The 13,264-nt window shown below is 41.9% G+C and overlaps 1 protein-coding gene across 1 annotated transcript in view; it reads right to left on the minus strand.

Moving 5' to 3' along the window:
• BEAN1 (brain expressed associated with NEDD4 1) overlaps nucleotides 1-13,264 on the minus strand; it is a 55,773-nt gene that overhangs the window by 4,626 nt on the left and 37,883 nt on the right. The window contains exons 3-4 of the mRNA XM_066194977.1: nucleotides 12,416-12,625; nucleotides 10,131-10,272 (exon numbers count right to left, since the gene is read on the minus strand). Of these exons, the coding sequence (XP_066051074.1) occupies nucleotides 10,131-10,272; nucleotides 12,416-12,625 (352 nt within the window). The remainder of the gene's footprint in view (nucleotides 1-10,130; nucleotides 10,273-12,415; nucleotides 12,626-13,264) is intronic.

Raw genomic sequence — 13,264 nt, forward strand, 5'->3', positions numbered from 1 at the left:
CCAGCACTGCCTGGGTGGGCAGTCTGCAGGAAGGCGTGTGCTGCCAGGGGCAGCAGGATTCCTTGCTGAGCTGCAGAGACCTACTGGATAGCCTGGGCAGACTCGTGCTGGGCACTCTGGGACTGGGCACAGTGCCCCTCGCGTTCCTGCCAAGAGCAGGAATGCAGGGCAGGTGGGTTGGGGGGGTTTCCATGGGGAGCCAGCTCGGGTGCACCCAGGCTTTGTGGTTCTGTCTGCGCCACCGGGCTGGTGCCAGGGAAACTGTTCCCTCCTCACTCTGCTCTGTGCTCCCTGGCTACAGGCAAGAGCCAGAAAAGTCACAGCATCATGATCTTAAACGTTAGACCTGCTTTGTGGCTGGTCTTTAACCATTCCAGGGTCATTTTAAATCCAGTCCTGAAGAAGGGAATGTTTCCTGTTAAAAAAAACCCACACCCCCCCCCCCAAAAAAAACCCAAAAACCCCCAAAAAACCCAAAAAAAAAACCAAAAAAAAAAAACCAAAAAAAACCCAAAACACAAAAAACCCCACCAAAAACCCCACCAAACCGAACCCCTTTCCCTCCTGAGTTAACCTGAAAAATATTTCTGCTGGAGCCAGACAAATTAAGAACCTATTTCCTCAGCCACAGTAACTGCTGGGCAATTAAGATCTGGGATATTTCCTGAAAATTGGGATATTGAGCATGTGTCTTCTCAGCAGACTGCAGGCACACACTGTGTCCCCGTCCCTGTGTTACTGCCAGGCTAAACTAAGCTCCCAAACCGCAGTCTGGGTGATGGAAATGGTTCTTGGGAGGAAAGGAGAGGTAGGAAAGTGAAATCAGAGTGCTACATAACTAAACTCAAATATCCATGGGTGTTTTTATTTTTACCCCCATTTTATCTTACTTCTATATTCATCAGGACAACGGCTTTAAATTCAGACTAGAAAAGTTTGATTTCCCCATCAGAAAATGATATTTAAGAATGCAAGTCTGTTCTGAAAACCCTGAATAGGGCTGCTAGATATTTCAGAAAAGTCCCAGCATGTTAGGAAGTAGAATTGTTTTTTTTCTACAGCATGTGGAAAAGGTCTTACTCCAGCCTCTACTGAACACACTGAAGCTTTCAAATATATGTGGTAGCCTTTGAAAAGTTCTTAGACCTCAGTCAGACATTGAGGACCTGATGCCCTCAACTCTCCTTGAGCTCTGTGAGAGTAAAGGAACAGGCACTTCTTGCAGGATTCCTATGAGCTGCATCTTTACTTAATTTACATTTTGCTGACCCAGAGCCCAGTGAATTTATTTAAAATCTCTCTTCAGGTTTTGACTGACTTAATCAGGCTAACAGAGAGCACTTACTGGTTCTGTTAGCACAGGTGAAAAGTTTCCATTCAGAAAAACCCACAGTAATGCGAGTTTCAAAGTGGAAAATTTGGAATTCTTCTGCCAAGACACAAAAGGGAAGAAGCTTCTGTCTCCTGCTTCTGGGAAATCTGCCACTGACCTAAAGGAGAAATAGGCACAATGGGAACTGTTTCTTGCTGCGGTTACCGGATCATCTGCAGATGATTCTCTGCCTTGGGTTTAATTTAATGCCTTTCCTGGACCACAGCTCAGCTTTGTAGAACTGAACTGCTGGCTGGGATAAACAGGGAAATGATCCCTTGGGAAGCAGACCTGTAAGGGTCAAGTAAATGGGTGTGAATTATGCTGTTGAAGAGTTGGCATTTTAGTGTTCAGTTCCAAGTATCAATGTACAATGTATTTGTGTTAGGGTATTTTATCCTTCATACATTATTTCTTTTTCTCCAAAAGCGATTAATATTCTTCCCCCTCATTTTTGGCAATTAAGATCATATTTTAAATATTGAGTAAGGTAGTAAAAAACACATGCCAGACTTTCAATTAAACACCTTTTTGACAGATTCACAGCTGTGCCTACAGATTGTTGTGGCCATGGAGAGAATTACAAATAATTCAAATAGTTGTGGGGGTTTTTTTTAATAACTTTTTGTATTTCATTATCAGTTTATGATCTTGATGTTCATTTCCTGTGTTCTTTTCTATGCATCAGGATATCAGGGATCTTTACTTGTAGAGCTGGCATTGCAAACAGCTCCTGCTCTGTTTCTGCAGATAAGGTTCCTAGCACTCTCTGGTGAGGGCAGAATGGACATGAATTAAGGTCATGAAAGAGACTTCAACTTTGTATTTTTTCTTTTGTTTGCAAGTGTTTTGTGGATTTCTTTAAATGTATTTTTTGGGGGGGGGGATTGTTTTTCTTTGTTTGTTTTGTGATGTGATTTTTTCCCCCTCTGTTTAACAGCTTTAGTACTTTGGTTGTGCTTTCTAACTGCTGTTATAGAGACATTCCTGCAGGATAGATAATGCATTATCAACTCCACAAGCATGAATTTTATTTTGCACTCTCTCCTTCAAGGAGACTTTAATATGTAAACTGATATGACTTTACAAGATCTTTTTTATTAGAGAATCTAAGCAACTATTGTAAGAAATGATACCCGGTTGGACTGGCATCCCCTGTCCATGTATGGTGGTGGTTGGAAAATTATTCCTCAAAAGATCTGAAGGATTACTTAGAAAAATTGCAACGGCAACAATTTCTTGCAAGTGATAGCAAGTATTGATGTTAGTGAGGCTGGACTAAAACCTTCCTGTCATTTTAAAATAAAGGCAAACCTTGATCCCCAATCTGGAGCTAAATAGGCAGAAAGATTTGCGGGTGGTGGCAGGGGGTGGAGGTTGGGAGGTTTGTTTTGGTTTGGTTTTTTATTTAGTATTTTATGCGTGAGTTTTTCCTGGGCCAGATTTCTCCTGGTTTGGCTGCCTCAGTCAGAAGCTCCCAGTTTAGTTGAGGGCACCAGGAACACCAGGGAAGTGGAAATGGGAGAGAGGAAGAGGAAGGGGGGAGGTCTGAGACTGCAGCTCACAGGCAGAAATTATCAAACTGCAACCTCGGGAACTGCTAAGGGAGTGATACCCACAAAGAGGTGTGTAATGTGTGTGTGTACATATATATATATGTGTGTGTGTGTATAGGTATATTTATATGTTTGTATATATATTTACATATATATATATGTGTTTTGCAACTGACAATGCAGGACCATGAAGTGGACAACCAAAAATACTTGTTCATCTTTTACAAAACCCACCACAATAGTTTTATTTTATCTGTCAGATTCACTTCTGTGAAATGTAAAAAGTAGCTCAGGCTTGAAGTTCACTACAGCAGTTACAGGAAAACCCTTTTAGATAGGAAAGCAAATGCTTTTGGAAAGTGTTGTGTTACCATAACGTAAATAATGGAGCACAGGAACTCTTTACACTGCATCTTGTGGATACAAGCCCTGAAAAAATCCTTGGCTGCAGTACTTGTGGTGAATCCACTTTAATCCACTGCTTTCTAAAACTTGTTTTATGTGGAGGTTCAGTATCAGCAGGCAGTGATGAGAAGGAAGGGGTTACTGACCATGAAATGTGCTGCTGTCTGCATGGGTTTGGGCATTGTTTTCTGTTGTAATGCCTGCGCTGCGGTTGTAGACACACTATTGAGTTCTTTAGGGATAATTTCCCTGGAAAAAAGCAAGGAAGGCTGATGTCTGTGAGCATCTTACTGCAGGTAAATGTGATCTGCAGAGAGGGGAATAGTACTCAAAAATGGCAGCAGCTCCCCTAGATGACCTTGTTGACTCAGAGCATGGCAGGAGTGGCAATAACTTTGTGAATTTGTTGGGTCTTGTTGCAGTGAGTATTCAGATGGGTTTGTTGCCAAGGAAACTCCGAAGAGCTTCTTTAACTGGCTGTCATTCATAAATTAGGAGCCCCTCTCGGGGGCAGGAAGAAGGTTCTGCTGACAGAACTTTTTAAGATGCAAACAGCAAGAAGTGAAAAAAGGCAGAGCTGGGAATGAAGAATTTGTCGTGCAATAGATGTCTCATGGTTCATTTGTTGTACGTTCTGACTCTGCTAAAATTGCTCCTGTTGCGCTGTTTCCATTTTGCTGGTGACCTGCTGTGTTCTTTTGATAATGGCAAACAGAACTCCTGGATCTGGAACATCCATGTGCTGACAGGTTGGAGCTGTTATGAAACAGCACAAAGGATGTTTAGATGCTGTTCTTACCTAACAGAAAAGCTGAAATTGGCACAATTGTGCTGTAACTCTCTACAAGAAGGTTCAGATGAAAAAGAAAATGGTGTGTTTGATGCCCATGTAGGCAGTTGAGCTGATGATGCTGAACTCTGCTTTCTGTGAGCTGATGATGCTGAACTCTGCTTTCTGTGATGGCACAATTTGCTCACAGCCAAGTTTGTAGGAGAGGAGCCTGGAAATCTGTCCATGTTTCCTTTGAGGTGTGTTGTCCTAGAATACATATTTTCTTTGGCGATTTATTATTACCATGAGGAAATGTATCAGTTTTGACAGAACTGCTCCTCTAATGAAATGTATCATGAGCCAGGACATTTTCCTAGGTTTATTTTTGGTCCTGACACTTCCCATTTGAGATTTTAATCATACACATATTTATATACATGTTTATTTTAATGTTTTTAAATAGTAAAAAATGTAACCCAAGGTACTGTTCAAGAAAACATCTAGGGCTTGAGTAACTTAACCATTGACGAGACAGGAAAGGTGGAATTTAGGGTTTTTTCTGTCTTTTTTTCTGTTCATAGTTATTTCTGGAATTTCCAGTTCCTCAGAACTACAAGAGGACTATCTGTGTTAATGAACACTGAAAGGCTGCATCTTTATTCAGCTCTCTGTGTCAAGATAATCTTGAGGAAGTTATGATTTTGATGGATAAATACTCCAGAGGAGAAATGAAATTCAGTGTAAACTGTTTTCTTGAGAACATATATCAGATGACATTTGAAACTAATATAATGCAGTTTCATCATAACTGTGGAGCTTTAAATGATTGAAATAAATGTTTTAAATAAAACAAGTCATTCTAGGATGAAGATTTCATATGACACAGCCTGACATTAATTTTATACATAGTAAGAACTACTTGGTCATCAGCAGTGTTTGCTCTCTGGATTTTTGTCATCATTATAGAGTAAAGGATGCTGGGCACTGATTGAGTAACAAGAATCAGTTAAGAAAAATAAAAATTTGTAGCTTCCCAAGCCATGGAGTTAATCCACAAACAGGATTCTAAACTACAGCACCAATTCTTGCATGTCACCGGAACCTGCTGATGTTTGAGGACGTTTTCCATTTGACAAGGTTTAGGATAATATTCCTAGAAAGGGCTTTGCTTTAATTATTCCAGGAATGAATTCTGAGCAGGTGAAGGAAATACTGCCTGCAATATGCAACAGAAAGTATGACAGCTGGGAAATCAGGGAAAATTCCTCTTTGTTTTTTAAGTACAGTCATCAAAGATTTGACAGCTTTAAGTTGTGGTTGCTCTGCGTGGCACTGCAGATTTCTGCTCAGAGATCCTTGGTGCTTCCCTTCCATCAGATGTTGCTGCTCTCACTGCTGCAGGTTTTTTATGCAGCAATAATTTGCACCTCCAGAGTGGAACTGGAGCAGGTGTAAAGAGAGGCTGGTCAGAAGGTGCAGCCTCCCCACAGATACTTTTAATGACAGAAAGTGAAGGGAATTTTGTGCCTCAGCTGCCCAACACAGCCTGTGGTGTGAGAGTGTTTTTGACTACAAAGACAAGAGAAAAGAGAAAGATGTGGATATTTTAGAGGAATGGAAATGCCACAGAAAGAAACTCTCATGAAATGGCTGTAAACAAAGTTAAGCTTGAAATAAGAAGTTTGCCAGAATAATTAGGAATTGACTTTTTCTATCCCTAATACTGAGGAGGGATAGCACTGGGATGTGAAGGGAGGGGCTTTAGGGTGTTTGGAATTTGGAGTTAAAGGAATTGAGAGTTTTAGCTCATGCCATGGTATCTAATGGACTTATAAACCTGTCATATTTCCAGTGGCATTTTTTACCTTACTAAGTGAAAATCTCTGCGGGGGTATTGAAGTAAGAGCTGAACTTAACCCCAAATGTCCACCTCATGCTTTGCCAGCTGTCATTGTAATGTGGCAAAAGCTCCTCACCTGGTTTGCTCTCAGGAAAACAACCTTGGCAAAGGAATACAGCAGATTTAGCAAGATTTTATGTCAGTTCCCTGCAAGCCTAATTCTGCCTTTCAAGAAAATCCAGGAGGCTGGCTTGGCTGACTTGCATCTTCAGAAGTGGGGGATGGAAAAGAATGCCTTAAAAAAGAAAGTCCCTTAAGTAGGCTTTTAAAAATATATATTTAAAGGAAAATTAGTGTCTGACTTTAAGACAGGAGCATTTCCTTTTGCCATTTTAAAGTAATTTTTAAATTGATTTGCTCATTTAAACAATGCAGGCTGAACATGGTTATTGAGAATACTGGGATCTATCAAGCCCAAACAAGAACATTTTCTCTAGAACAGATCCTGTGTAGATTAGGCAGAGTGACCAGCTGAGAAAGAGTGAGCCCACAAACAAGCCCTCACACAATGTGATTTAATATGAATACTGGGATAGAGGGGGCTGAATGTTTTTTTTATCTTCATGTGCCCTGTGGGGAACATTCAGTGTGAACTCTGGAGAGGGCTTCTGTGGCTTCCATTAAAACCATTCCTGAAGGAAAATCCCTGCATCCTCCTGAGCAGTTGTTCCTCAGGGATGGTCTGTGTTACACACTCACGAGCCTCAATCAATTTCAAACATGTGAGCTCAACTTATTTTTAACCAGCTTTCTTATTATATATTTGTAAGAAGATAATTAGCACTGCTCACTAGAAGTGTGTGTTACAAAGAGCTCAGCAAGTGAACATGAGCTCATGATTTGTCTATAAAGGTTTCATCCCCACAGTGTCAACAGCCTGACTTCACACACACCAGCAGAGTGAACCTTGAGCAAAATGGCAAATACTGGATTTACAGGCTTTCCAGTGTTTCTTTCCATGTCATATTGACTGCGATGACAGCTAAGGTGTGGCAGGGAGATTGTGCTTGTATTCTGTCCTGGCTGGATGTGTTCAGTTTGCTCTTTTGGAGGGATTAGAACTCTGTGGTTTGGAATTGCTGGGAGATCACTTAGATTGTCTTTCTCAGACTGAGTTTCTTAGAAACAAAGGCTTTTCCATGTCTGGTGACACAGACTGTGAACATTAACTTCCAGCCCTGCTGCAAGTATCTGTACGTATCAGGAATAGCTCTGAAATACAAACCTCTCATATTCTGAAACTGTTTGGTTCATACCCCCTGTATTTGGTTTTTATATTTCCCATCTACACCTCATGTAAAATCAATGTGACAGATGCTAGCACAGATCTGAGATTCATTAAAAAACTATTAACTGTCCTAAAGGGATATTTATGGATAGCAGCCCTGTATATTTTGGGCTGTCAAAACAAATTGACCAAATGGCATCTCTGTAACCACCTTCCAACTACGGCAGGCTAATGACAAAATTCCACGCCTGGTGTCCCTCGAAATCTAATGCAAGAAAGGGGTTAGTGGAAGTGTCTGTGGGGACAATCAGACTGAGTCTCCAATGAAACCTGTGATTTAGAGATCAGAGCAAATATTAATATCCCAAGGCATTTTTCATGGATTAATTTACCAATAACATTTTTTCCCATAAACAGTGTTTTATATAAACAGGGTTATTGGACATCCAGCTGGAGAGTTGGGGGTGGGCAGGCCTGAACTGGGAGCTCTCCCTCAGCCACAGACACGGGGACTGACTCCGTGTTTCATCAGCTTCCCCTTAAATCCCTTTTGCACTCATTTTGTGGTTTAAAGCTCAGCTACAAAATCTAACTAAAACATTCTCGACCAACCACCCCTTGGCCAATTGAAGGTGTTGTCCTTTCTACTGAAACCATTTCTGGCGTGTGGACTGGCAGGAATGGTGTGAGGAGCCCTGGGCTGCACACTCCTGTCTGGGTGCTCGGATGCAGGTGGCCTTGCAGGCTCTGCCAGCACCAGGTGGATAAAGGGAATTATCCTGGCAGCACCCACTGCTCTTAACTCACTGAACTCCTTAATTTCAAAGATTTTTAAGAGTTATTTACCAGTGCAGTTGCTTTCCTTGCTGCTCTTCATTTCTGTTCTGCTGATGCCACAGCTGCATTATTAGCTTTTGGCCACGCTAGTTTAGCTTTAAATTACATCTTGCCCTCCAGGAATTAGGAGGAGGAATTACACTCATTTAGGCAGTGCTATGTTTCAGTAAACCTACTCTTCAAAATATTATCACATGCAATGAGATTGATCCCAGGGATTTTTATTTTAAATGCACAAGGTCAGGCATGTCTTGTTTCTGCTTCCAGGCCGTGTTTGACAGTCAGCTTTCAAATAATGTCCATGCTCTACTAATTAAAAATAGACACTGCAGTGTTATACCATGCAGAAGAATATAAAAGGAGATGCACAGGAATTTTTCAGGCTTTACATAATGTAGTAATTCAGACAGTGCCTCTCACCCAATGTCTTTCTGAAGTTACAATGGTCTGGAGATCGCATTAATAGCAACTTTCGAAGTCTCCATGTAGCTTTGCTTTCAGCCATCTGCTTTCCCTGAAGTTCCCCAAGTTGTGTTGCTAAGATACAAAATTTACTAAGATTTTGATGATTTGCCAAAGCTACTTTTTAAAAAATATTAAACTGCAGCAGCAGTGAGAAAACAGCCAAACCATTAACAATAATCTTTACTTTGGACCTGTGATGCAGGGCTGTAATTACTGGGATGGGCAGCGTTTTCCAGTGTGTGTGCAGAGTGGATCCTCAGGGACACAGTCCACTCAGCCCAGCAGGGAATCACTGCCCAGGAGGAGGCAGTGGCTGGACACATGAAGGTAGGACATAATATAATTAACCCTTGCCCAGCTTGTTACAGAGGCCACTGCAGAATTTACTGCAAAATGTGGATAATTTGTGCTATCCTGTGTCACTCCTATCTCCTTCAAACAGAACTCCATAGAGATGGAAAATTCTTTGTGCCTGTTTCAAACTGGAAATGCAAGCATCCTTTGGTAGAGCCTTTGATGGTTTGTCTGCTGAAGAAATATATTGTCAATTTGTTCTCAGGAATCTGGCCAACTGCCCACTCAGCGTCTTGCTTAGGTGTCAGCTGGCTGCCTTTTATTAGTAAAGACTCGTGGGTGTGGGCCCAAAATCCAGTCTAAATTCCTAGGTGGATTTATATGAAGTTCTACACATTTAGATGCCAGGCTCAGAGTAATTTTTCACATGTGAGCTTTCTGCTAAAATATTTACACAATCCCTAAAAGCCCATTTGTTATATAGGATGAGTTTGTGATCCATAACGGGCTGCTTGTAGAACATGCATAGAATAAACAAAGCAAAGATCCATGTCTGGTGTGCTCACAGTGCTGAGTTGCTCTATATCACAGTCAGGAAAGGGCTGCTCTTATAGTGGTTTAACTCTAAACACAGTCTGCTCAAAAGGAAGAAAAAAATAAAAAGAAAGGGGGGCATGGCTGTTCAACATTTGTTTGCTGTTCGTAAGACACAGCACTAGAGAAAGCTTGAAGTGATGTTCTGCTTAAAATGATTTCTGTTGGTTCACCGCAGGGAGTAACTGAATTCCTTCATTTCTGGACCTCAGGGTGCCTGAGGCACACAAAGGAGATGCCCATGGCCCAAAGTGCAGCTCCTGTGGCTCATGAGGCTGTTCCTGTACCCTGTGAATGTGGGCACGCAATTTAGGAGCTGCTGTATGATTTCTGGAATTTTGTTTTTCAGTCTCCTCTGCTCTGAACATTCTCAAGGTCAGTAATAAATGTAACATGGAAGTTCTTGGAAAAAGTATGTATTTTTGACTTTGAAACTTTGATTTGTAAATGCATTTCTTTCAAAGAAAGAAGATTGTAAGTAATTCTACTTGTGTGTTTCATTAGTATGTCATCACTATGATAAATTTCAAGGTGAATATCACTGAATAAGAATTCCTGTTCATACCTTTATTTAGTAAAAACGTATTCTGCTGAGGAAAACTTGAGCTTACACTCAAGCTAAGGTACGTCTGTCTGTATTTAGAGTTTTTGTAGTGGGCTTTGCCAGTGCAGGACTGTAACCCTGAGAATCTCAGGCAAGTGCTTACCATGGAGGTGGATCAGGATACATGATGTTCACCTGAGAAAGTATATCCAGGTAGGAGTCAAAATCACAGGCTGGGGGGAACTCCTCGGTGCAGGTGGATCTCAGCTCTGCAGAGGAGCCGCCGGGAGAGAAACCATCTGGAGCTACAAAACAAGAATTTATATTGGCTGCTGTTCTCCTCCGTGCTGGATTCTCTGTCACTTTTTATAACACTGCCATAAATCAAAAAACAAACCCTTTCTGAGGCAGAGGAGTTGCAGATATTTTGGAACAATCAGGTTTCACAGGATATTCTTATTTCCTTAAGAGTAAATGAACACCATCTGCAGATGAACTGTGGTGTTTTAGGCTATGCCACAGGGACTGTACCTTTACTGCTGCCCTGCGAGGCAGATGGGAGTTCCAAAGCTTTTCTTGTGCCTCCAAGGCTGAAAAGGAGTGTGGGTTCTACCATGTTCAGCTTCAAATGTCTGTGGGGTAACTGAACGTCCCAGCAGTTGCATCCCTGGAAAGTTTGTCTGTTCTGGGAGGGGAGTAAAAGGAAGGGAAATGATTGATCACTGAGAAAATGCTGTTCTCAATAAACACTGGCAAAAATGGGAAAAGCTGGAAAACAGCAAAGAAAAATCCTCCTGCTGCCTGCTCCAGGGATTTCTTAATGCTTCCATGCAAGAGCTTCCCAGCTCCACAAATATTATGAGTTTAGTGCTGTTTTCTGTGTTAGAGGATAATTAGTGTGTGTGTCCATGGAACATAGTGTGGCACAATTTAGTTTAGGATCATTCTTTTGAATATCTCCCAAAATATGCTTTTCTTTTTCATTTCTCTAGTATTATTATTTCTGATAAGGAGTTTGAAAACTTTCCTTTCTGTTTTTGCCTGGCTCTAGGCTTTTTCAATGAGATGAAATTACCAGAGTAGCAGATTTAAACACAGTGATTAAAGTTTAATGGTCAGTATTTGATCATGCCAAAATATTGGGTCAAACAGTAACTCAGTTTGGGTTTAACTATTTAATCCTCAATGTAGCTGCTGAAATTAGGAAAATAGATAATACTGTCATAGTAGACATTAGTTTTCTGGATTTTGTTTTTATTTTCCCTCTGTAGGTTGCCATGGAAGTTTGCATTTCAATTCTTTTGGACTCTAACTTTTATTTCCAAAATATAGATGTTATTCACTTACCTGGATAAATATTTCTGGAAAAGCCACAAAGAAATTATTCCTTGCTTCAAGGGGACAAACTGATCCGAGGAGATTTGTTTCGTTTAGACAGGAAAATTCCTGGTCCGAATAACTAAATGAAGTTCAATTGGCTTCAATGGATACTTAATTTGCCTCAGTGAAAACAAGATTTAAGCCAATGCATTTTTATGGGCTCACTATTATTGGCTTTTCTATATAAATAAAAAACCCCTCAACGATACGCACAGAACTTCACCCATAACAAACTGCAGGTAGAGGAGCCCTGCTCACAGACGACGTGGTTGTTGATGCTCCACCATTTATCATTCGAATTTTTACTGCCTGAACAATTACACGGTAACTTTTAAAACTGTTTTTTTCCTTAAATAGAAACAACCTTCTGTCATTTCCTTGACAAAGTGACTTTGTGTCAGCAAAGCCCAAAAGGGCTGAAAACGCTACTCTAAAATTAACTCACTGATATTCCCAAATTATCTTTAAGGTTTTTTGTTGTGTGTTGGTTTCGTTTCATGGATTTTATTTTGGTTGTTTGTAGGAATTGGCACCTTTTCGACTCTCTAACGATGATGACTGTTGTAATGACACCGATGTCACCAATGACACCGTAAATGATGGTGACAGTTTAATGATATTTGGGTGCCCTGTTGTTCTGTTTCCAGGCAGATATTCACCTTTGCACTCGCACAAACAGCATTTGCCCAGTGATTGCTGTAGTCTGGTGCACGCGACTGAAATGAGAACAGCTCTGCCTTTCCAAGAAATAGAAATTACAGCATATGCCGCACCAAGGCTATAGGGGGATGCGAAAATGCAACAGAGAACAAATCTTATCCCATACCAAGGGAAATAAGCTGTTTAGGAGCTGCTGTCAGCACTGGCTGGGTTCTGTTGACCATTATCTATGGGCTGTAGTGTGGGAACCCTGTCCTAGCACGGGGATGCCATTACACTGCCAGGCTGCCCGTGACCGACTTATCCCATTATTAAATTAAATTTCGTTTCATTCCATTTCATTCATGTCCGATGCCTTGCCCGTGGCCGGGTGTTTTGTGTGCCCGCAGTGGTGCCCCGCTCCCTTACCGTGCGCGGCCTCCCCGCCCCGCTGCGGGCGGCCGAACCGGCTGTCCTTGCGCAGGCTGCCCACCACGATGGTGGCACACGACAGGAACAGCACCAGCCCGATCACCACGCCTGCCACCAGCAGCGGGGACACCAGCAGGCTGCTGTCACCGCCGTGCTCTCTGGGGCTGGGGAAGGCGCTGGATGTGCTGCTCTGGTTCGAGGCGATTGCTGTGCAAAGAGAGAGAGAGAGAGAAACGTGTCACTTGTCCCAGGGGTTCCACAGAGCCTCAGACAGAGAGAGATAGAGAAACGTGTCACTTGTCCCAGGGGTTCCACAGAGCCTCAGACACAGCCATTGCACCGCTCCCGGCCTTGGGGAAACGCAGTTTCCAGACCGATTCCTGGGGCTGCCAGGAGCTGTCTCCAGGGAACACTGGCTGTAGCTTCCCTGTTTATTGGGAATATCCTGCTGGAGCCTGTGCTGTGTGACCCATAACTCTGATGGTTTCTTCCCGCCAGGACTTTTTGTACCAGGAACTGATTGATGCTGAAAGAACTGAAGTGCCCAAGGACGAAAGTGGAAATTCCAAAAGGTGAGCTCCAAGAGGAACAGAGGAATTGCCTGTGGTCAGGGGGAGAAGAAGGCTCCAAGATTTTGCAGAGAAAGTTCTGAGCAAGAATGAACCACAGGAGCCTGCTTTTGTTGCACAGAGCTTGTTTTGATTTGTGAGGAGAGTCAGCATCCCAAGAAATTAATTTGTAGTGCAGGAAGAGACTCATCCAGAGTGGGATTGTTTGGTTGCAACTGCTTTACTCTGGTAAAAGAAATTAAAATCTATAAACGTATTATTTGAGTTCAGTAATAAA

Source organism: Chamaea fasciata, unplaced genomic scaffold (assembly GCF_029207755.1).
Source record: "Chamaea fasciata isolate MVZ Bird 193981 ecotype frontalis unplaced genomic scaffold, bChaFas1.0.hap1 SCAF_12, whole genome shotgun sequence".
Lineage (NCBI taxonomy): Eukaryota > Metazoa > Chordata > Aves > Passeriformes > Sylviidae > Chamaea > Chamaea fasciata.